Genomic DNA, 24,035 nt, shown 5'->3' on the forward strand with positions numbered 1-24,035 from the left:
GATCAATATGAATGGTGGCTCCGCCTCCAGTCACCTGCACAAACATCTGAGCTCAGGCCCCCTGCCCAGCCCTGCAGGGAGCACTGGAGAACTGGAGCAGCAGCTCTGCTTTTGACAAATGGCTACCACAAGCAGACAGACACCTCTGAGGTCAGGGCCAAGCAGCCTCCTTGGGACCAAAATAGCAGTCAGATGATTGCAAGGGCAGCTCACCACTTTCTCCCCAAGCTAAGCTGCTCCCAGCAACAGCAGCAGCTAAAAATAGGCATGAAGGACACAAGTCTCAGAGACAACCAGAGGGGAGAGCACACTGCCTCAGCTCAGGGCACAATGAGATCGCTCCGCTTCATTGCTGCAGAAGCCCTTGTATCCCACCCGCTGCTGGCCCAGGAAAGCCTGGACAGTATGGCCTACAACCTCTACCCACTCCTGTTCAAGGTCAGCTACCTGCTGGAGCAGGCAGAAGTGACCCGCGCTGTGCTAGGGTGCTGGCCTATGGAGGAGTTCCGGCTGGCCATGCTGCTGGGGCCCAGCAATGACCACCCAGAGGACTTGCGTGACCGGGCCTGCAGGACCTGCCTGGAGGCCTGCATTCGGGGCCTGGCTGACCATGTGCTGCAGGGTGGGAGCCACCGGCTTCGACTGGCAGACCTCACAGGCATCCGGGATGTGCAAGAGCAGCGATGTCCCTGTGGGAGGGTGTTGGGGAGGTGGGGCCGCACCCAGCTGCTGGCCAAGACCTGTTGTGAGCTGCAGGCACAGCCCTGCGTGGCTGGACACTCCATTGAGGTCCTGGCCGACCTCTTTGTAACCGACGGAAACTTTGAGGCAGTGGTGCAAGCTCTGCAGCCAGCAGGCCCAGCCCCTTTTCAGGTGCGCTGCCCCTCATTCCGTGCAGATAGCCTGAGCCCTGGGCAGCTCCTGCTTGTGCTGGGCCTGGTGGGACCGGCTATACTGCACAAGCTAGAGGTGGTGCACAATGTGCGGCTGCACGCTGGCCATGTGCTACAGCTGCTGGAGCAGGTGGGCTTTCCCCAGTTAGCCTCTCTCACTCTGCCCACCAAGGCCTTTGATGCTCCCCCTGACTGCACCCCAGCCCCTGAGGGCCAGGACCCCCTCCTTGCCTCCATCGCCTGGGAGCTGAGCCGCATGACCCAGCTCACTGAGCTCAGTGTGGCTTTCTCCTCACTGACTGGGAAGATCCGAACGCTGCTTGGGTAAGTTGGTCACTATATGGGGCAGGCAGGACCGCTGGGGAGGAACCAGGGACAGAGTACAGGAGTGGCTTCTTCACAAGGCCACCAGTTCCCTGGGGCTGCTTTAGGTACAGCAGCAGTTATAACTGCCAAGAAGGATGGAGCACTGAGGGCACTTGGAGGACTATGGTGCATCCTGTGGTTCCTATCACATAACAAGTTATCCAGCACCAGATTCTAAAACAGCAAACCCTGTCCAGACAGGAGTGGCAGCATAGCTCAGAGGGAAGTGTTTGGCTCCAGCATGTAGTCAGCTCTCAGCAGCAGCTGAAGCCTTCTCTGAAGGTCTGGAAGCTGGATGTGCCAATCCCTTGTTGCCCTGGTCTCCTTGGCCTATGGGATCCTCACATGGTGGAGGCCATGGGTCTCCATTTCTGCAGCTCTGCCATGGGAGGGACATATTCCAGTGACCTCCGTGTAGAAGTTCTGTCCTAATATAGGCAGGCCAGGAAGGCTGGGTGGGGATCCGGGTATGGGTAGGCAGTGGGTGACAGCCTCAGCAAAGGGGGACCCTGGGGACATCTGGCCTCACTGTGCAGGGACAGGCCCAGGGTCCTCAAGGTTGATGGCCCAAGAATGTGCTTCCTTACCAGTCCTTCCACAGTCCTTCCCCAGCTGACCATTTGCTGATTTGGGCTGCTGAACCAACTAAGTCAAAATTAGTGATTAAGGGATCTGGAGCCCATGTCAGGTCTCCAGGGTCCCCTTCCCAGCTCTAAAACTGAGTTTAATCATTGTTAGAGTGAGATAGCATTTTCTTCCTCACTTTTCACTGCCCCTGCAGCAAGCCTTTTGAGCAGACATTCCTGACATGACCACATGCTGCACTTCCACAGGGAACCTGAAGGGTTTGTTGGTAAATCTGCCATCGTGGGTATTATGGACAAAGTGAACCCTTGACCATGTAGCAGGCATCATAGCAGCCCAGATAATTCTGAGCCAAGGCAAGGCTGTGTTCCAATAAAACCATTAACAGGGCTGGGGATTTAGCTCAGTGGTTCTGCTACCTGCCTTACAAGCACAAGGACCTGAGTTCAATCCCCTGTACCATAAAAAAAAAACCAAAAACATTAACAGACATTTGCATTTTATGTAACTTTCATGTGTTGCAAATTGCTCTTTTGATATTTTTTTCAACTATTTAAAGGTATCAAAGTTATTCTCAGCTCAGACTATATTAAATCCCATAGTGGTTGGATGTGCACTATGGGCTATGGTTTGTGACCCCCATAAGGGATAAAACCAATGGGTTGTTCTCATCCACCATGACTTCCAGTTTACCTAGGACCTTCCTCTCACCTGTACTATTTTCTGCCTGCCCCCCAGCCCCCTCAGGACCCCACTGCGAGTGCTCGACCTGGCCAATTGTGCCCTGAACCATGCAGACATGGCCTTCTTGGCAGACTGTGCCCATGCCACCCACCTGGAGGTGCTGGACCTCAGTGGACACAACCTGGTCCACTTTTACCCCTCATCTTTCTTCAGGCTGCTACGCCAGGCAGCCCAGACCCTGAGGGTACTGACGCTGGAGGACTGCTGCATCACAGACAGCCACGTGGGCATGATGACCCTAGGCCTGAGCCCCTGCAGTCAGCTCCAGGAGTTCAAGTTCCTGGGGAATCCCCTGTCTGCCCGTGCCCTCAGACGCCTCTTTGCTGCACTCTGTGAGCTCCCTAAGCTGCAGCGCATTGAGTTCCCGGTGCCAAAGGACTGTTACCCCGAGGGCACGGCCTACCCCCAGGATGAGCTGGCCATATCCAAATTTGACCAGCAGAAGTACAATGTGATTACTGAAGAGCTGCGCTTGGTGCTGCTGAGGGCAGGCCGGGGGGATATCCAGGCTTCCACACCACTCTTCGGAAGCTTTGACCCAGACATTCAGGAAACCAGCAATGAACTTGGCGCTTTCTTGCTTCAAGCTTTTAAAAATGCTTTAGAAAATTTTTCCAGAGCACTAAAACAAAGTGAATAAGCCCTCAAATCATGCCAAGAATAGGTCTTGCACTTCAGCCTGTGTAGCACCTCAGATCTGTCCCAGATAGGAGGGCTGAGTCAAGCATTTGTCACCAGAAACATCACTCACAAAAGCACTTCTTAGTGAAAATTATAGGTGTACCAGTTAGGTACTATAGGAGAGGAAGTCCTGCCTTTTAGATGTGACATGAGGTGTTCCTGGGTGTCACTGCAGCAGGATCCTGGAGCAAAGATTCAAGGAGAGGCCACCACAGTAGCAGAAAGTGAAGTGCTTGGCCAGGCACTAGGCCAGCTGACAGTAGGGACAGGATCTACTGCTACACAACAGTGAGGATGAAGAAATGAGAGAACTTACTGCAGAATTTGTATAAAATAAGAAGCAGCCCATGAAAGCTAACTAAGACTAAACATGAAAAGTGAGCCAGACAGACCCCTGGGCCCAGCAGGAGGTACCACACACAGCAGGTCACATCTTGCCTGCTGCATTAAAGCTCCCAAGACAAGGCCTGGGCTAGGGTGGCTTCTTCCCCTCACTGGTATCCAAGTGGATGTGGGCTGTTCCTTGTCCCATCTCTACCAGAAGCCCTCTGAGCACCATACCTGGGCTCCCAGATCCTACGAAGACTTCTGTCTAGCACTTGGCAACCTTCGAGGAGGTGCTAATTACCAGCAGAGAAAGACGCACTTGGACTTGGTTTCCAGAACTGGTATTAGGATGGTTAAATGCTAATAAAACATAAGGGCGGTTTACTCAGATATGGCATTTCTTTTACTGCAATTCAGAATTTTTTTAAGAGTCTAAGAGTTTGAATATGTCTGTTTCTCAAGACAGGTAAGAGCTTGGAGCCAGAACCACCTGAGGGTCTGAAATGTGACTCCCCATGTAGTCCCACTCCCTAGCCCCACCACCAGGTACACTCCAGGCCATTCTCACAGCAGCTGAATGGGGCAGCCTGGGAGTGGGCCCAGAAGAAAGCCTCATGCTCTGCCTATCCCAAGTCCCAGCAGTGACCAGCATGGAGTGGGCAAAACTGTCTCCAGGCAGGAAATGAACCTCTATCTCTGCTTTCCCCACAACCACCTTATCTGTCTTCTGCTCACTCCACTGTTTTTTAAGAAACCTGTTTCAGTCCCAGAGTTTAACATTGTAGCAAGTTCCTGGAAAGAGAAGAGACACCATGCAAAATGTTTAAGCAATCTAATTCTGACTCTCAAAAGCAGAATAGCTCCCACTGTTTTAAGCAGGCTCAGTGTCTAAATGGCCAGTTTATATCTCCAGGTTGGGCAGTACTAGAGGTACTCAACAAACAAGGCCGAGCTAGACATAATCTATGGTCTGGACAGGGGTAGGCATATGGAAGACTATTAGGACAGGTGAAGGCACTAGTAGCCGATGCTCTGGACAGTACCCCCTCCACACTGGCCCAGAGCCCTTCTGGGGCAAGAGCCCACTCTTCCCAAGCCAAGGGGCTGTGGGCACTTTTGCCTATCATTTTGATGCAGTCCAGGGATTTGTGAGACAAACCTGCTCCTCTGGCCCTGCCTGATGAACTTAGGTCACCTGCCCCACTTTAGGACTCTGCCAGATGCAAGGTGGCACCCATGGCCACACATCTGGTTATCCACAAGGCCCTGCAACATCCTACAGTATTTGTGAAAAGCAGATCTCTGCAGCAGAAATCAGGGCCTCAGACCCAAGGGCACACTGTTGGAAAACCAGAACATGCACTGGATGCATGAGTATGCTGATCGGAGATGCAACACACCATAGCCCCACCACCAGGTACACTCCAGGCCATTCTCACAACAGCTGAGTGGGGCTGGCCCGGGAGTGGGCCCAGAAGAAAGCATCATGCTCAGAGCTCAGGTGTGTGTACTCTAAAGACTTGCTTCTGTTGTGCAAGCCTTTTCTCTTTACTTAGACATGATCTCAGTAACTATGAAGCAATCAGGCATTAAATATAATCCAACAGTTTCACATTTCAGTTGGACATGACTTCTCTTTTAAAAAACACGTAGGTCCTCTGGAGAAGCTCTCTCCTCACATCACAACACTGCTGTTGTGTGCTGTCCTGCAATTATTTTGTCATGAAACCAACACTGTACCTTCCCGTATGCAATGTACACACATACAATACAACATATATAATCATTTGTAAGAGTTTAAACAAGAGGGATAAAAGCATCTCCACTCAGTGAGTCAACTGAGGAGCTGTGTTCTGTGGGCTCCCAACCCTGCTCGGCCAACTGTCAAATATACACCTGCAAGTTCCCAGCAGTGCCAGAGTCAACATGCCTGGAAAGCTCTAACACCACTACGTGTGTAACCAGAACAGGTTTCCATCCCAGTACCCAAGATCCAGATCCTCTATGAGAGGAGAGGATATATGAAAGAGCTTACAGGGCAGCACCAAGACCCTATCCTCTGAAAGGCCTTACAAGGCTGGAACATGGATTCTGGAAGGGTGCCCAGGCCACATTACCCAGGAAGACTGGCTCTGGGCCTAACCCATCCCCAGCACAGGCCTGCCAGCCCTACCCACCCGTTGGTCTGGACCTGTCTCTCCCAGGCAGAGGGATGAGAACAGCCCCCATCACAACCCTGGTGCAGTCTCTGGGGATCTTTCACACATGGTCACAGCTTGCCCCTGGAGGAATGCAGCAGGTTTCAGGTAGCTCTGCAGGGAGGGATCCTCGGAAGCTCAAGTCTGGTCCTCTCAGGGCTCATGCCACACACCTCCTTTTGCTGACTTCCTCTCTCATAGTCACAGTCATGGCTGTGAGGACACCCATATGCTGAGTCCTGGGACACAAATGCAGACCATGGAAACTGGGGTGGTTCTGGGGAACCCCCCTCCCAGATAATGATAGTACTTGCTCATAGAAAAAGATCGCATGAGTGATATGCAAAAAGCCTCCGTTCATGTTAGCTATATATGAAATGGTGTTGTAAGTGCCTATCTACCTTTCAGCTTGGTTGTGGTAAAAACTGAGATAATATACATGAAAACAGTATGCACAGAGTAAAGAATCACACAAATTAAAAGTGGCATTATTAGTTTTAAATGGCATATATTTTTTATTGTATATATCATTACTAACAAATATCTGCTTGCTGAATACAGGCACAAGCTGAATTCCAAACACATACTAAATATCAACTGAATACAAGAAACACTTGGTGTTTCTTCCCTTTGTGAGTGAGAGAGATGTTCCACTCAATGCATAACCTTGAGGATATTACTACTTCCTACTGTCACCTGCAAGGCAATCTGACACGTTACTTGGCAACTTCTAAAGAGAATCTGGAGGAGAAAAATAACTCAATAGGACAATATATTTAGGGAGAAATGAAAACTGAGAAGCAATATTGTATTTGAGCTTTTAAAAACAATTTTTACCATAGAACTAAAACATAAGGTTATATTATTCTGCTAAATATTAGCAGCTTGGAAAAATGCTTCAGAGAAGTGAGTCCTTTGCAGCTGCAGAGCATCTAGAGGAAAGCCTTCATCTACTGAGGCCATGCTGGCAGGAGCAGTGTCACTGCTGGGAATGGCTGCCATGTGGCTACAACAGAGGTGGCAGGAAATATAAAACATTGGAAAGTGCAGAACACAGAATGCCATGACAAACTACTGTCGTCTGGCCTTGAGTTTCATTTCATTTTCTCTTACTTCTGTAGTATAACCTTCTCTACCCTCTTAAACTTTTTCAACTCAACAACTAGTTCCCAATACTTGAGATATAGCCACATGAGTCTCCCATTTTGGCGTTTGTTGGTGTTCCAGATACCACTACAATAGGTATCATGCTTAAATATGTCAGTCAAGCCAGCTGTCATCTCTAAGTCGGCAGCCACAGGGTCAACAGATGCACGCACCAGCAAGTTCTTCTCAAGCTCTAGCCTGGTATGGCGAGGGAGGACCAGACTGCAGTAGATGCTCTGCCTTTCAGCAAGAGCCTCTCCAACCTCCTTGAGCATCAGCCGGGCTCTCCGCTCCCAGTTCTCCTGCTCCTCCAGGCAGCTCAGGTATACACTTCTCAAGGGCTGCAGCTGGCTTTTCTCTTGCATTACCTGAGCCCGTTCCTGTTCCAGAAGCTTCTTTTCTTCCACCAACTTGCGTCCTTGAGAGATGAGGGCTTCTCGATAACTAGTGGTTCTATTTTGCTCCTTTTCAAGTTCCAAAGACAGCTGAGCAACAGCACGTCGATTTTCTGAGATCACAGCATGGTACTTTGCTTCAAGATCCCGCTGGAAAGCAGCTGTCCTCTGATGATACACTTGTCTCTCTTTTTCTATTTCTTTTTGGGATTCCCTGGACCAAATCCAACCTGACATGAATAGAGGAGAAAAAGACACATGATAAAGTGTCTTCTTTGATCTTTATTCAAAGAAAACATAATGCAAAACATTTCAATAAAAGCCTAAGATAACAGAAATAGCAAGAAGTCAATGTTTTATAGAAAACTACACAATAAGCAAAGTTCTCATCCTAGAATCAGATCTGGGCTAGGGGTCCATGGGGACACACACAGTAACCCTGTTCAGTTATCTGATTTCTACAGCAAAGAAAACCTACTAGTTTATTGGCCTTCAAACCTGGCTTCATCACACCCAGGAGCAGCTGGCTTCCATTATATGCCACATGGAGAAATCAAAGATCTCGGGACCTGATGGCTCACACAGCCTAACAGTATGACAGGTGGCCAGGGTCACCAGCTCTTTCCCCTCCCCACTCACGCCAGGAGCCTAAGATGTGGACACTGAGACAAGGCAGTGTGGTAACCTCCTCCTGGTACAGGATGCCCATCACCTCTGAATGGACACTATTGCCAATAATTTAAAGAATGCTGAGTATGCTAAATCCTACCTTTTCAAAATGATGTCTTTAGCCTGTCCCACCTAAAAGCCACATGGATCTGAGGCCTGTATAAAATAGCATTATCAGAGCTCAAGGCACCAAAGCCACTAAGAGCAGCAGCTCCAGGTTCTCTCATAAATGCTATATTTTCCTGCTCCTACTTTGATTCTCTACATTCCACAGGCCCCTCTAAAACCACCAGTTTCCAACAACTTTCAGGGTCTTCTCCCACTTTTGCACACTCCCTGAAGCTGGTGTCCTTGCCATTTGACATTCTGTCCCAGTTCCGTGACATCAACAATCACCTTTGCAGGAGCACTTAGCAATTCTGAAGGTCCCTTTTATGCGGATGTGCTGCAGCCACCTCAGTTCTACAGGCACAAAAGCAAACTCATCCACCCCAACTAAAACCAGATGCTAGTCCTGTGTGGCCAGTCAAGACTCTCAGGGCAGGGGAGCAAATCAGAAAGCATTGTTACAATGTAACTCGATAAGCACTGAGAGGTCTGCACAAGGTGTGGAGGAGACTGGAGCTAATCCAGCTTCCAGTAGAAGGGCGAATGGGATCTGCAGGGCTGAGTTGCAAGGAGGAGAGCTGCTGGCCCCACACTGGTCTGGACATGCTGGAAAGTCAGAGACAAACTTTGGACCCAACAGGTCAGATGAGGATCAATGAATGTATCTTGAGCCAGGGGAATCATCACCAATGAATTTTTTCTTTAGGAACAGGACAATCTGACCAGACACCACCCTGAGGGTGCTATGGGAATGGGGCTGAGCACAAAGGCAGCTGCTCCCTGCTAGACCTGGTTGGATCTAATAGAGCAATGTGCTCCACATGGGACACCTGAGACAGGGTGATGATCACAGTGCATCTCTGAGGACCAGGAAGTTTTGGGCTGGTCTCTGAAAAAAGAGAGATAAGGGCAGGAAGCCACGTGGGAGGAGAGTCATCAAAGAACTCTGCAAGAAGAATGGAGAATAAACTACAACTCACAAAAACCTCATTCTGCATCTCACCTGACAGAAGCTGACTTGAGGATACTTTAGAGCAGCCAAAGAACCAACCAAATAAACAAAGGCACCAAGAGAAACAGGATTTAGGGTTCATGCTTCTGGGACTGTGGAGCAGAGAGTATCCGGTTTCTCCTGCTAAGTTCAAGGAAGAACCCTGGATGTCACATATAAAATAAGTCAGACTAAAAGGGGAGGAGGCAGCAGACTAGTGAGCATCATGGAGTGAACCCTCTGTGTGAAACGCTGCCTCACAAATGCAAGACTCTAGGAATGAAATGTCAACGAGTACATATTTAAACACAAATCTGGTGAGGGGGATGGGAAAAAAAGAAGCAAGATACATCATGTACAGGTACAAATTCCCTTGTAGGAGACCAAATATTCATACTCTCAGTTGTTTTTGATTGGTGAGGGGGATGGGAAAAAAAGAAGCAAGATACATCATGTACAGGTACAAATTCCCTTGTAGGAGACCAAATATTCATACTCTCAGAGTTGTTTTTGAGCCTAACATAACCACCTCCATGTTTACATCTGAGTCACCTCACTGGCACAGACGTGCCGATGACTGCACTAACGGCCTTGCTCATTTAATGACCTAATCTGTTACATAACAACTGTATCTCATCATGACTGTTACTGTACAATATGTTTCTCCTTTATCATTTTATGATTAGCTACTTCCTCTTACAATTTTGTGGTTTTTGCCTTTATATACTGCTTGTGCCTGCAAATAAATGAGACCTTGACAAGCCTCTGCTTGGTCTCCTTCTCTCTGCGCCTCTCTTGTCCCATTTCCAGGTATCTCCCCTTCTCGAGCTCTGTTAATTACAAGCCCTGCTGGCCGGGGCATTCCCTGTAATGAATGTTACCATATATATAATGTACCAATAAATGTTTTGCTTAAAAAATAAACAAAAGTCTCAACACAAGTCCTTCTCCCTGCCTAAAGAATTAGGACAGGGCCTGGTGGGACAGAAAAATGTACAGTCAATAACAACTCTGCTCCAGCTTAATTACCTGGAAAACCTGCAGCCCCACCTCCACCTGGAGTGGGCAGGGACAAAGGACAAACTGCATAAGGGGCCAAGGTATCCAAACATCCACCCCAGGTGGAGCTGTAAAGAGGCCAGGTGGGGGCCAAACGACCTGGGGAACCCACAGGGCCGGTGGCCTGGACTTCAACTCAAATCTTTCAATAAGGAGGCAGCATCACCCTCCCTCTTTGATATGGCAAAGAAAGCCAGCTACAATAGGTTTACAGAAAAACAAGTCTCATGACAATAATCAAATGCCCAAGTTTCAAACAAAAATTGCTCCTCATACCAAGAACCAGGAAGATCTGAAGCTGAATGAAAGAGATAATCAAGAGATGCCAATACAAAGAAGAAAAGTATACTATATAACAGAACTAAAAAGTCATTACAATAAAAAGTCTAAGCAAAGAAATAGAACCAAATGGAAATTTTAGAAATGAAAAATACAATACCTGAAAATAAAAAAAGAATGACAATAAGTACGCCAAAAAGGCAGACATATTCAGTATATTCCTTATGAATATAAATGCAAAAATTTCTTAAGATTAACAAATTTAATTATAAAATATATAAAAAGAATGTACACAGCATGCAATAGTTCCAGAGAAGATAGGTTCAATATTGAAGGAAAAGGGTGAGAAGGGAGGGCAGAGGTAAGGGGAAAAAATGAGAATCAAGACTTGCCATGTAAAGGTACATGATCCCAACAATGAATGTAACTGTACTATATCCCTAAATGTACCAATAAACTCAATAAAAAAAAAATTGAAGGAAAGATCATACAGCCATAGCAATTAATCTAAAAATAAAAAATTTTTGATGGAGTTAAACTTTATTAGTACATATTTGTAGTATCTGCAGTTTATAATCATCTTTGCTAAACTGTACCTAATTCAAAAAGGCAGACATATTCAGTATATTCCTTATGAATATAAATGCAAAAATTTCTTAAGATTAACAAATTTAATTATAAAATATATAAAAAGAATGTACACAGCATGCAATAGTTCCAGAGAAGATAGGTTCAATATTGAAGGAAAAGGGGGTGAAGGGAGGGCAGAGGTAAGGGGAAAAAATGAGAATCAAGACTTGCCATGTAAAGGTACATGATCCCAACAATGAATGTAACTGTACTATATCCCTAAATGTACCAATAAACTCAATAAAAAAAAAATTGAAGGAAAGATCATACAGCCATAGCAATTAATCTAAAAATAAAAAATTTTTGATGGAGTTAAACTTTATTAGTACATATTTGTAGTATCTGCAGTTTATAATCATCTTTGCTAAACTGTACCTAATAAAACTTGTTTCTTTTTGTAATCCCCTTCCATTCCCATCCCTTCCCCCAGACTTTTTATTAATCCTAGCACATTTATAGCATATAATATTTCAACTCATTGAAATTATTAAATTTCTGTACATAGTGTATCTTTATTCTACTCACACTTCACAAACTTGATTCTTTCCCCAATTCTGGTCACAAACCAAGTCAGACCAGAATCAAATCAAATTCAATGGTTTAGATACAATGTTGACCTTATGGGGAAATTTGATTTGGCTCTCCTCTAGTTCAGTTTGTAACCAGAGTCATGAAGAGAATTGAGATTGCAAACCAAGATATTACTGTATTGCCCACTGTACTCCCCTCATGCCTCACCTTTGGTCTCTTGGACCCCTTCCCATTTGCAAGAGCTCCTTTCTCTCCCTTCTTTTGAGATAGGGTCACACTATGTAGTCCAGGCCAGCACTGTTGAACTCTTGGGGATCCTCCAGGCCTCGGTCTCCGAGTGCTGGGATGACAGGCATGTGCCACCACACCTGGTGTCTTTGTCTCCTTCTATCCACTTTTTATTATTTTTTGCATTTTGCTGTACTCAAATAAGGGATACTGGGGCTGGAGATTTAGCTCAGTGGTTCTGTGCCTGCTTCAAATAAGGAATACCATACAGTATCTTAAGCTTGTATCTGATTCATTTCAGGCAACAGTGTATTTTCCAGGTGCATATATTGTCCTACAAATGTCTCAAATTTGTCTTTCTTTATAGTCAAGTAGTGTTCCATTTTCTTCATCTAATTGCCTGTTGATGGGTATACAGGCTACTTCCAGGATTTAGCTTTTATGAATTCTGCTGCTATACATATTGGTATACATGTTATCACCATAGTACGGTGTCTTAAGCTCTTTGAGGAAGATACTTAGAAGAGGGAGAGCTGGGTCATACAGAATTTGTAATTTTAGTTTTTGAAAAATCTGTACACTGATTTCCATAATGGTTGTACTAGTTTATATTCCTACCAATAATGTAGGAAGGTACCTTCTTCATCAGAGCCTCCTACCATTTGTTATTTTTTGATTTCTTGATGATTGTTATTCTTTTTGGTATAGGATGGAGTCTTGGTATTGTTTTAATTTGCATTTTTCTAATGGCCAGAGATGCTGAACATTTTTTATTTCATATATTTGTGGGCCATGTGTACTTCTTCCTCTATGTAGTGTCCATTTCATGCACCCATTTCTTGACAGGGTCTTTTACTTTAGGTGGTCTTTTTTCTGAGTTCTTTATATATTTTAATTTTTTCACATTTTATTGGTTGTCTGTTCACTCTAATTAATTCTCTTGTACAGAATTTTAATTTGATGTGATCCCACTTTTTGATTGTTATTTCTTGTGCAACTGTAGTTTCATTTAGAAATTTCTTTTCTACACCTATGACTTCAAGTGTTCTACCTATTTTATCTTCCAATAGGCTCAATATTTCTGTTTTAATGTTTAGATCTTTGTGAGGTAGAAGGATTGTGAGCAAGTTCAAGGACAGCCTGGGCTACATAATAATTTTGAAGCTGGCTTGAATTACATAGCGAGACCCTGCAAAAAAAAAAAAAGTAGATCTTTCATCCATTTTGATGTTAATTTAGTACATGGTGAGAGATATGGGTCTAGTTTCAATCTTCTGCAATCTTCTGCAGTTATCCATTTTACCCAGCACCACTTATTAAGTAGGCTATCTTTCCTCTAATATATGCTTTTGGCCCCTTTGTGAAAGATAAAATAGCTGAATGTGTCTGGAGATGTTTCTGTTGCCTCTTATGTGTTCCACTGATCCATGTATCTGTTTTTGATCCAGTATCATGCCATTTTAATCACTATTGCTTTGTAGTATAGCTTGAAATCAGGTGATGTAAGGCAACCTGCTTTGTTCTTGTTGCCCAAAATTGCTTTTGCTCTTCTAGGTCTCTTCTGGTTCTAAATGAATTTCAGGGTTGTTTTCTCTGGGTCTATAAAGCATGCTGTTGGTACTTTGATTGGGACATCTGTATACCAGTTTGGGGCCATTCTGTATACCAGTTATGGCCATTTTGACAATATTGATTCTGCCTATCCAGGAGCAGGGGATATCTTTTCATTTTATGATTCCTCTTCAATTTCCTTTTTCAGAGTAACGTAGTTTTCTTTGTGAAGGTCTTTCACTTCCCTGGTTAGGTCAGTTCCTAGATATTTCCTTTTTCTTAATGATATTGTGATAAAGAGTTTTTTGGTGGAGCTTCTTGGGTCTTCTATGTAGAGTATCATATCATTTGCAAATAATGATCATTTGAGTTCTTCCTTTCCTGTCTGCGTCCTTTTTATTTCTTTCTCTTGCCTGACTGCTCTGGCTAATATTTCAAGTACTACAGTAAATAGAAGTTATGATAGTGGGCATCCTTGTCTTGTTCCTGGATGCTCTTGTTCCTGATTAGAGGGAGTGCTTTTTTCCCCCATTTAATATGATGTTGGCTGTTGGTTTATCATAAATAGCTTTTAACAAATTCAGGTATGGTCTTTCTATACCAGTTTTCTTCGGGGTTCTTATCATGAAGGATTTTGGATTTTGTTGAAAGCCTTTTTTAATTAAAAAATATTTTTTAAATTTCTAAAAATGTAACACCCAAAGCCAGGTTTGGTGGTACATGCCTGAACTCCTAGTACTCAGGAGGCTGAGGCAGGGAGAGCACCATGAGTTTGAGTTCAGCCTGGGCTATATGAGTTCAAGCCCAGCCTGAATTGCATAGTGAGACTCTCTCTCAAAGCAAAACAAAAACAAACAAACAAAAAAAACCCAACAAAAATAAAACAAAAAGTATTCAAAACCCAATCACAAAAAATAGGAAAAGGGGACATCCTTAATTTGGTGAGGGGTATCCACAAAAACCTACAGCTAACCCAGTACCTAATGGTAAAAGACTGAGTGCTTTCCCTAGAAGATCAAAGACTACCCAACAGAATCCTGGAGGTTACAAGTGAGACAAGAAGAAAATCTTACAGTTAGGCAGAGTTCTTAGACTTGGCATAAAAAGCACAATCTAGAAAAAGAAAAATAATAAAACATGATTCACAAGAACTAAACCTTTTTTTGCTCTACAAGACAGTTAAGAGAATGAAAAGACAAGCTAGACAAAGAGAAGATGCTTGCAAACCCACATATTCAGCTAAAGGTTAGAATCAAGGATATATTAAAATCTCTCAAAACTCAACATTTAAAAACAAACAACCCAGGGGCAACCCCATTTCCAGTTCCCCTTCTGTCTCTTAGACAGAAGATTTCTTTTCCTCATTAAATTTTTCCTACTCTTAACCTCTGTTGTTCCTAGAATTAATTCTTCAATTTTAGAGAACACAAACTCACATTTCAGATATCTAGCGGGTTTGGGAGTTACATCTCTTCCCCCTACATTATTTTGGAGGTCTTCCACCAAGAGATTACCAGTTGGAGTTCTCAACAGTATTTAATTCAAGGCACTTCCCTCCTGTGATTTCAAGACAAAGCTTCCAGAAAGTTTGAGACCAAAACTAGAAAGGTAACTGGGCTATGAGGACAGCCAATATTTTGGCCCTGGCCACTCAAATTCTACAAGATCCAGGACACAAAGGAACCTTTTCTACAGGATCCTACACCTTTGAGGCTGCTAAACTCCAAGCAGTCATACAAATGGAACCAGTGACAAATGTGCTAGACTTCTTTTACCGGAATCCACCAGATCAACCTTATAAACAGCTCAAACTTCTAAACTAAACAATATGACTTCTATGTTGGATTCTGAAGCTCCCTGGACCTTCTCTGTTATCCTCTTTGAGAGATATATTCACAGCAATCCTGTTGACCTTGTAATTTGTCCCACACATTTTTAACTGTTTCTTTGGCTTTGTCTCCACCAGATTTAAAAGCTATGAAGCTATTAAGATGACAATGCCAGGTGCCTACCAAAGGCCTTTAGACAGATCCTCTGTATAGTAACTCTAACTGCTGATCACAATTACAACCCTCTTCAGCTGGAAGTAGCCAAAGCTGTCTTTGCCCTTTGCCCCCTCACAGCAGTTAGGGGTACTTCTTTAGAGGGGGGAATATTACAGATAGGTAAGTTAATCAGATATCTTGTAGGCAGTTAGACAGGGCCACCCTCAAGGAGCCAACACAGCAAAGAGCCAACACGGAGGACGATCAAGACACATTCACTGAAGGCCAGAGCTGTAAAAGGAAGCTACTGTACCTTTGCCCCCCCCATTAATAGTGGTGATTGATATTCTAAATAGGCTTCAATCACCTTGGTTGGGGGTCAAGGTCTTAACCCAGCCTTTCCAGGAACTATCCCTGACCCTCACACTGAAAATCCTCATGTATGCTTGTCACGTGACTTGCTTCCCCATTTGACCCCATTTGATCAATATTACCTGGGTGACTGTATTTGTAATCTTATTGGTTGGTCATGGTTTTGCCCCACCTCATGCCCACCTTGTAATTTTCCATTGGGCCTTACAGTTTTGTTCCACTTTGTAACTGCCTCACCACATGGCTTTGCTATATAAAACATCTTGGAGAAGTGGGGTGAGCGGACAACCCACTTTGAGGTCCCCCTTCTGTCTCTCTTTCCCTCAGTAAATTTTTCCTACTCTTAAAAAAAATAAATAAAAATAAAAACAAACAATTCAATTAGAAAATGGCCCAAAACACAAACAGATATTTGATAGAAGAGGATATATCCTGATAGTTTAGCATGTAAAGTGATGCTCAACATCATTAGCCATCAGGGAAAAGCAAAATAAAACCAAAATTAAGACATAGTACCCAGGTAGGGGATTTAGCTCAGTGGTGCACCTACCTTATAAGTATAAGGTCCTGAGTTTGATCCCCAGTACTAAAATTAAAAAAGGATAATAATGGCTCGCAAAGAAACATACAACAAAACCACATGCTGGGAAACTGCATCAACCACTTGAGAAAAAAAGTTTTAAAAACTTAAAAACTAATCATACCACCCCCATAAAACCCAAAAACTGCACTTGTGGCCATTTACCCAAGAGAAATGAAAACCTAAAGTTCACACAAAAACCTATACAAAAGAACAATGGTAGTATTTTATTTATAGTAGCCAAAAACAGGAGATGACCCAGATATCTTGTGGGCAAATGGTTAAATGCACTGCTCAGCAGTAAGAATAGTCAATGAGTTACAGAGACAGCAACAATCTACATGGCTCTTGGGGTTCATGCTGAGTGAAAGCGCTAGCCCCAAAGGTTACACAGCATGATTTTTATCTACATGACATTCTAGACCACAGTGCATGGAGCAAAGCATGGCTATAAAGGGCGACATCCTGTGCTGAGGTCAGAATCTGGTTGCAACCCTACATTGTATGGTTCTACAAGATGTTACTCAGGGGAATGGGGGTAAAGTGTATATGAGCTTTCTGGACTACTTATCACAACTGCATGTGGCCTACAATGGTCTCAAAATAAAACATTCAATTAAAAAAATGGAGTTGGATTAAATGTTCTCTATGAGTACCATTCAGCTCTAAGACTGTGCTTTCTAGGAGAAGAGACAAAAGAGGAGGTAAGGGAATGCAAAAGGGGAAGGAGCACAGAGAGATGGGAAAGGAAAGACAGGACATAGCAGAAGTGAGCAATAGAGCACAGTCTGACAGAGGGTGAAAGGCCAGATACTGTCCTAGCTACTCAGAGCAACAATGTTGCCAGGGACTGCCTTTGGTGGGCACAAGTATATTAGTCTCTCTGTTGTGTCAAAAGTTACCAAGTTCAAATGATCAGGATAAAACTAGCCTCTTATTAATCCATTAAGTGTTGATCAAGTACAGAATTCATTAATCTGCTTTTATTTCTGGACCATGCCAAAGCTGGTTAATACCTGGTTGCAAGGCAACTTTGCAGACATATAGTAACACATTTTTAGAGACTCCTTATAAAAATGCAAATATTAAATTTTATCTCTGATCACATCCTCAACCTTTCTCAGGGACAGAAAGCATTTTGAATGTCCAAGAGAAGGGAAGAATTTGAAGTCATTATGAACAACTATAACAGCAACAATGAATATGAAAAATGGAAAACCTTTCCCAGCCTCAAAGTTGGATAATTACTACCTTAATTAAGTGTGATTTTAAGCCTACCAGGCCACTCCTTGAGTGAAAGTCCATCCTAGCCACTAGCAGCAGCAGCCTCTTCTGGTGTTGACTGATACTCTGTAAGCCTTTAGATGGTACCCACAGGGCTGAATCTGGATGCCTGCAGGAGCTCACAGATCCCTGAACAGTGAAGGCCCCCTGCTCCTGTTGGCCTCCACTTCCTCTACAGTCAACTTGTTGATCTGGGCAATCCAGGCACACAAAAGGACCACAACACACAGTGGGTGGTTTTTACTTTTTTTCATTCAATTTTTCAGTTTCTCATAGTCTTCAATGCCAACCAGAATCACAGTATGTGAGGTAAATCCTACAAACTCCTCCACATCAGTGGACTAATCATGGGTGGGGACACAAATCACAGACTGGGGTGTTGTAAATTTGTTTGAGTGGTAAGGACCCCTGCTGTGCCAAGTCAACTCACATGAGGGGATTTCTAACCAGGATGGGTAGAGCTTTCACAGTCAAAGTCTCCCAAAGACTGACTTCCTAAACACTAAACATACAACCCAACATGTTTTGTTTAGGCCTGTTTTTCCCATCAGTCCCGATGAACCAAAGAAGTCCAGAGCCCTGAAGCCATGGAAGGGAGCAAACAGTTATTAAAATCTATTCCACATAAAATGCTTCTATATACTTCTATCTTAATCATCACAATGTGCTGAGGTAAATGTGATTAGTCATTTGCAGGGACAGGTAAATTGAGGCTGAGGAAAGTCACTGTTATGGGATAAAACCGGGCTATACCTGTCCAATTCAAAAGCAACAGTCTTCAGGGGCCAGCCCCTTGCAGTCCTAAGCTGCGTTCCACATCTTTAGCCCAGAAAACAGAAATGTCAGAAAGCCATGACTTACGAAAAGCTGCCAACCCCAGCATTGGCACCAATAGGGCATAATTCCACTTGCTTCCATCACCACCATCAGCTCTGGAATTAGGCCGGATGTTCCAATTTGGAGGATCATTTAAGTTATTCATGGAGATATACCTTGAAATAAAAGGAAATACATATTAACTGTATAAAGAGAATAAAATAGAGCCATCCTGATTACATCATCTACTTTGGCCATCTGAGTAATTTCTTTTTATTAAAAAAGTTTTTTCAGTTCTAATTATGTGTTGCATGATAATGAGTCCTATGGATTTTCAAGAAAAGAACAACTCACTAGTGGGGGCAGGGCATGACTCAAATATCCACAGACAGAATGTGTTAAATTCTCTAGTATAAGTACATTTAAATATATGGTTGCTGTGGTGGTTAACTTTTTTCCTTCTTTTTTCTTTTTTGGTACCAGGAATTGAACTCCGTGCCTCACACTTGTCAGGTAGGCTCTTCATCACTGAGCTACATCCCTGGCCCTGCAGTAGTTAATTTTATGTGTCAATTTGACTGAACCATGACATGCTTAGATACTTGGTTGAACATCATTGTAGCTGGGTCAGAGAGGTGGATGAGATTACTATTTGAATTCTCATAGAAGTTTCTTAGAATAAATCCAATGCTCATTCCTCCCAGCACTCAGGAGGTTGAAACTATCAAGGGAACAGATCAGAAAATGCAGAAACAACTCCAAACATACTCAGCCACCTTATCTTTGACAAAGGAGCCAAAAACCTTCAATGGAAGAAAGATAGCTTCTTCAATCAATGGTGGTGGAAAAATTAGCTTTCCACATGTCAAAGATTAAAACTAGACCCGTATCTCTTACCATGCACTAAGCTAAAATCAAAATGGATCAAAGATCTAAATTCTAAAACAGAAACACTAAATCTGCTGGTACAACTCAAAGACAATGGTGTAGGCAGACTTTATGAACAAAACTCAAATTGCACAGGAAATTTGATACAGAATCACCTGGAATTTCATCTTACTAAAAGCTTTTGCATAGCAAAAGAAACCAAGAGAGTGAAGAGACAACCTACAGAGTGGGAAAAAAATTTTGCCAGCTGTTCCTTAGACAAAGGACCAATATCTAGAATATATAAAGAATTTTAAAAAGGGGTAGGGGGACTGGGGATTTAGCTCAGTGGTTCCGCTGCCTGCCTTGCAAGCTCAAGGTTCCGAGTTCGATCCCCAGTACCAAAAAAAATTTTTTTTTTAAATCAGACCCCCCCCAAATTTAAAGACTCAATCCAAAAATGGACATCTGAGTTGAACAGGCATTTCTCAGATAAAGAAGTTCAAACAGCAAATAAATACATGAAAAAATGTTCAACATCACTGGTCATTTGAAAGGTGCAAATTAAAATAATACTTAGAGGACCAAGGACTTAGCTCAGCAGTGCTGTGTCTGCCTTGTAAGTAAATGCAAGGTCGTGAGTTTAAATCTCAGTACCTAAAAAAACAAACAAACAAAAAAAAAAACCCACAAAAAAACCCCAAAATGCATAAACAAAAACTTAAGATTTCATCTCACTCCAAAAAGAATGGCTTTTATCAAGAAATCAACCAATAGGGCCAGGGATTTAGCTCAGCGGTTCGGTGGCCTGCCTTGCAAGCACAAGGACCCAAGTTCAATCCCTGCTACCAAAAAAAAAAAAAAAAAAAAAAAAAAAAAAAAATCAACCAATAACAAATACTGGTGGGGTTGTGGGAAAAATGGAATCCTTCTTCACTGTTGGAGGGAGTGTAGACTGGTGCAGCCACTGTGGAAATTAGTGTGGAGATTTCTCAAAAAATTAAAACTAGAGGTTCCATTTGACCCAGCTATTCTTCTTCTGGGTATCTTCCCAAAAGAATCAAAAGCATCATACCACAGTGATACATGCACACCCATATTTATAGCAGCACTGTTTGTTACAGCTAAATCTTGGAAACAGCCCAAATGTCCATCAACTGATGAATTTTTTTTTTTTAATACTCTGCCATAAAGGATAAGTTTAAGACACTTCTATCTAAACGGACGCTCTTACTCTTCTAAATGGAAGACCTTACTCTTAAGTGAAATAAATCACACACGTGTAAATATCACAGGGTTTCTCCGGTATAAGAAACTAAAAGTGTAAATAAGGACCAAAATGTATAATAGATATTGGGAAATGGGGAGAAAACGCTCAAATGAGAAGAAGAACAAAGGGGCTGGGGAGGAGAGAAGGGACAAGAAAAAAACATAATGGAAGGAAAAAAATGGAAAAAAGGCTTTTGTAGATAAGCGAGGGTTGAAGGGAAGGGAGGGTAATGGGAAAAAAGAAGCAAGATATATCATGTACAGGTACAAATTCACTATGATGAATGTTATCATTATGTATATCTAAAATATACCAGTAAAATAAAAAGTAAAAAAAAAACGTTCATTTAACGATTAGAGAAAATTTCCTTATTTCTTTTGAAGCATTGCGTTCAATTTTATAAAAGCTTTACTGTTCTTTAAATACATTTATGGTTATTTCTTTCTTAAAAAAAAAAAATCTTATGGCCAGGTGTGGTGGCGCACACCTGTAATCCCAGCACTGGGGAGGCTGAGGCAGGATCACATGAGTTCAAGACCAGTCTGGGCAACATAGTGAATTCCAGATCAGTCTCAACTATATAGTGAGACCCTGTCTCAAAACACAAAAACAAACAAACAAACAAAAAATTCTACAGCCTATGGGCAAGGAAGATATAATGGCTAGCCCAGCCTGGGCAAATTAGCAAGTCCTTGTCTCAAAAAATTTTAAAGGGCCTTGCAAGCGGAAAGTCCCAAGTTTGATCCCCAGTACCAAAAGAAAAATTAAAATAAAGGGCTACAGGGTAGCTCAGTGACAAGGCTCTGACTCTAATTCCAACTATTGCAAAAAAAGGGGGAGAAAAAGTTCCTATGACCTAGTAATATCATAGCCAACATGGAATGCCAAAGCACACTTTATGGTATTCACACAAAGTCATATGCTTCACCAACATATTTCTCAGATGGCATCTGTGTTGTCACTGTGTATGTTATACATATATACAGCTAAAAGTGAGCTCACACTGGACATTCTGTTTCATAGGAGTTGGTTTTCAAAGAACAAACAGTATTCCAGGCAAAGTGTCAGAGGAAAGCATTTTTTGAGCAGAAAGCATATGGAAAGCAGGAAGGACAGAGCCCTTGCATGGGGGGAAGGTGGGGACTATGCTGAGGCCTTCTTATGCCCCCTTACAAGGCAATTGTGTTACTTTTCTCTCATTGCTGAGACAAAATACTCAACAACTGAAGTTAGAGGGAAAGGGTTTTTTTGGCTTACAGTTCATAGAGGTTTCAGTCTGTAATCTGCTGTCCCTAACACAGGGATGACAAACAGGCCTTGCAGAGGAGAAGAAACATGGCAAAGGTAACAAGGGCGCTTACAAGTGTCTGACTTTTTTATCTTATTGAGACTACTTAGGCAGGTAATACTCTCACCGTTAATCCTAGTGCCCTCAGACCAGCCCCACCATGAATCAGTCACACACTCCAGGGCCAGGGATTTAGCTCAGTGGTTCTGGCACCTGCTTTTGCAAGTGCAGGGACCTGAGTTCGATTCCCGATACCAAAAAAAAAAAAAAATTACTGAATCACACACTACAGATTCAACCACCTCTGGAAAAGCACGAGGCTTTGGAGGAACATCTAAACACAATCCATAAGAGCAGTCACAAGCAGGATTATGGAGGTCCTTGCATCACCCTCCAAACCCAGCTGAAGGCCAAAATTACTAGGAATCTAATATATTGTTCACTAAGAATGCATGCAAGGTAAGTGTTCCTACATAGGAAAGTCATGACAGCTTTCAGCTTGCTTGTATGTAGCTACCACAAAATAATTAACCATAATACACATAAGAAACAAGGAATTCAAGTTTTTTAAAATTTAACAGGTTTTAAAAAATTTAACACCTAAAAATTTAAAACTATGATAGGCAATATAAAGATTCTCAAATATATGGCTCAGAACTTAATGTTAGGGGGTTTGTGGTAACCACAGAGTTTTAAAAATTAGGTTTACCTAATTTACAAGGTACTAAATTAAAACAGCTTAACTTTCAGTAATCTGGGAAGTACAGTCTTCCCTCTGTATCCATGGGGGATTGATCCAAGACTCCCACAGACACCAAAAATCTTACAAGCTCAAGATGCTTACATAAAATGGTGCAGCATCTGTATGTAATCTACCCATATACTCTTTTCATTAGTGTATGTTTATGATAATAATCACATGCATCCATCACATCTCGATTACTTTTACTCCCCTCCTCTCCATCATATCCCCTTCCATCCATTCTTCTTCCCTGTTTCCTATCTTTTAAAAATTGTACTCTTTAAATTACGTTATTCCTACTCAAATATTTTAAATCAACTCTGTATCACTCAATACTTAATACAATATAAATACTATGATAAGTACAGACATCATTCTCCCCCCCAATTTTTTTTTTTCACCCACTGGGGATTGAATATTGTGCTGCCAGGCAGAAATATTTCTAATGCTCAGTTAGGTGATTTCACTGATGCAGAGCCCACCAATATAGAGGGTCGGCAGGCTGTGTTACGCTTGCTTCTTCCAGCCAATAAAGTCCACTTCTGGGGCATATGGCCTAAAGAAATAACTCTAAAGATAAAGCTTTGTGCTCAAATAAATTATGCCTTTATTTACTAAGAGCCAAATCTGGAAACTATAAACATCATTAAAATTAGACTGGTCTATTTTAAACATAATACTTCATAACTAGGTTCATAAAGACTGCACAAGAGGAAGATTTTTTAAAACTTATTACTAAGTGCATAGTTACTTAGTTATTGATATATTTTTCATGCCACTTTATTACACAAAAGATTTCAGCTATCTTACAAAAATATATACACTAAAAAGATAAAAACAGGTAAAAATCACATGGGTAAAATCAGAGCAAGCTAGCAAAAAGGTTTGCAAACCATGATCTACACAGCTTTAAATTTCCCAGCAACTAAAGTCACAGGGAAAGCTTCGGATCTGGTCGGCCAGTGTCCCCTCCTCCACTACCACCACAGCAATTTAAACCGGAAGTCGGGCTGAGGGACTCACTTCACTCCCCCCACTCCCGAGGTTGTGTCTTGGGGGAAGGTTGGGAAGCTACTCAGATCCCAGAGGTTCCCCCGCCCACTCCCTAGGCTGGCCACTACAGGGCGTCCCGAGAGGCGGGTCCTCCCGACACAGGGGCCGACGCCCCTCCAACTCTGTCACCCGCGGTCTGGACCCTCAGAGGCACCTCAGGCCTGGCAATCCTAGGACCACCCAGGAAGCTCTTAAAGACATGGGTGCTCGACCTCTCCCCCGAGCAGAACACAATCAGACCCACCTACTTCAACTAGACGGTGGACTTCACCGAGTCCCCAGAGGCGTAGTAAGGTTCGCTTTGCTGGGTCCCGGCCTCCTCTGCCTGACCCACGCGCTGCGTAGTGCGCATGCGTGTGACTTCTCCCCTCTCCTCCACACCGGGACCAGACCAGCG

General features: G+C 43.1%; 2 protein-coding genes across 3 annotated transcripts; one reads left to right on the top strand and one right to left on the bottom strand.

Moving 5' to 3' along the window:
* Positions 1 to 330: 330 nt before the first annotated feature.
* Lrrc14b (leucine rich repeat containing 14B) lies at positions 331 to 3,843 on the top strand. Its single transcript, XM_010604534.2, has 2 exons — positions 331 to 1,217; positions 2,583 to 3,843. Exons 1-2 carry the CDS (start codon positions 331 to 333, stop codon positions 3,226 to 3,228), a joined length of 1,533 nt encoding a protein of 510 aa, XP_010602836.1. The 3' UTR covers positions 3,229 to 3,843.
* Positions 3,844 to 6,297: 2,454 nt separating this feature from the next.
* Positions 6,298 to 23,996, bottom strand: Ccdc127 (coiled-coil domain containing 127). 2 transcript variants are annotated; one of them, XM_010604441.3, is made up of 3 exons: positions 23,887 to 23,996; positions 18,464 to 18,594; positions 6,298 to 7,565 (listed from the first exon to the last, which is right to left on the bottom strand). In XM_010604441.3, exons 2-3 carry the CDS (start codon positions 18,582 to 18,584, stop codon positions 6,904 to 6,906), a joined length of 783 nt encoding a protein of 260 aa, XP_010602743.1. In that variant the 5' UTR covers positions 18,585 to 18,594; positions 23,887 to 23,996; the 3' UTR covers positions 6,298 to 6,903. The 2 variants fall into 2 exon arrangements, with proteins under 2 accessions (XP_010602743.1, XP_010602661.1); XM_010604359.3 differs by having other exon boundaries at positions 23,883 to 23,996.
* Positions 23,997 to 24,035: the final 39 nt, after the last annotated feature.

The sequence above is a fragment of the Fukomys damarensis genome, unplaced genomic scaffold (assembly GCF_012274545.1).
Source record: "Fukomys damarensis isolate Sample0158 unplaced genomic scaffold, DMR_v1.0_HiC HiC_scaffold_1, whole genome shotgun sequence".
Lineage (NCBI taxonomy): Eukaryota > Metazoa > Chordata > Mammalia > Rodentia > Bathyergidae > Fukomys > Fukomys damarensis.

Excerpts from the sequence above, each read along its gene's own strand:
- Lrrc14b (XM_010604534.2), top strand. The coding sequence starts at position 331 with ATGAGATCGCTCCGCTTCATTGCTGCAGAAGCCCTTGTATCCCACCCG. Across the intron at positions 1,218-2,582 it reads AAGATCCGAACGCTGCTTGG|CCCCCTCAGGACCCCACTGC; the intron begins GTAAGTTGGTCA and ends CCTGCCCCCCAG.
- Ccdc127 (XM_010604441.3), bottom strand. The coding sequence starts at position 18,584 with ATGAATAACTTAAATGATCCTCCAAATTGGAACATCCGGCCTAATTCC. Across the intron at positions 7,566-18,463 it reads GCTGGGGTTGGCAGCTTTTC|GTTGGATTTGGTCCAGGGAA; the intron begins GTAAGTCATGGC and ends TATTCATGTCAG.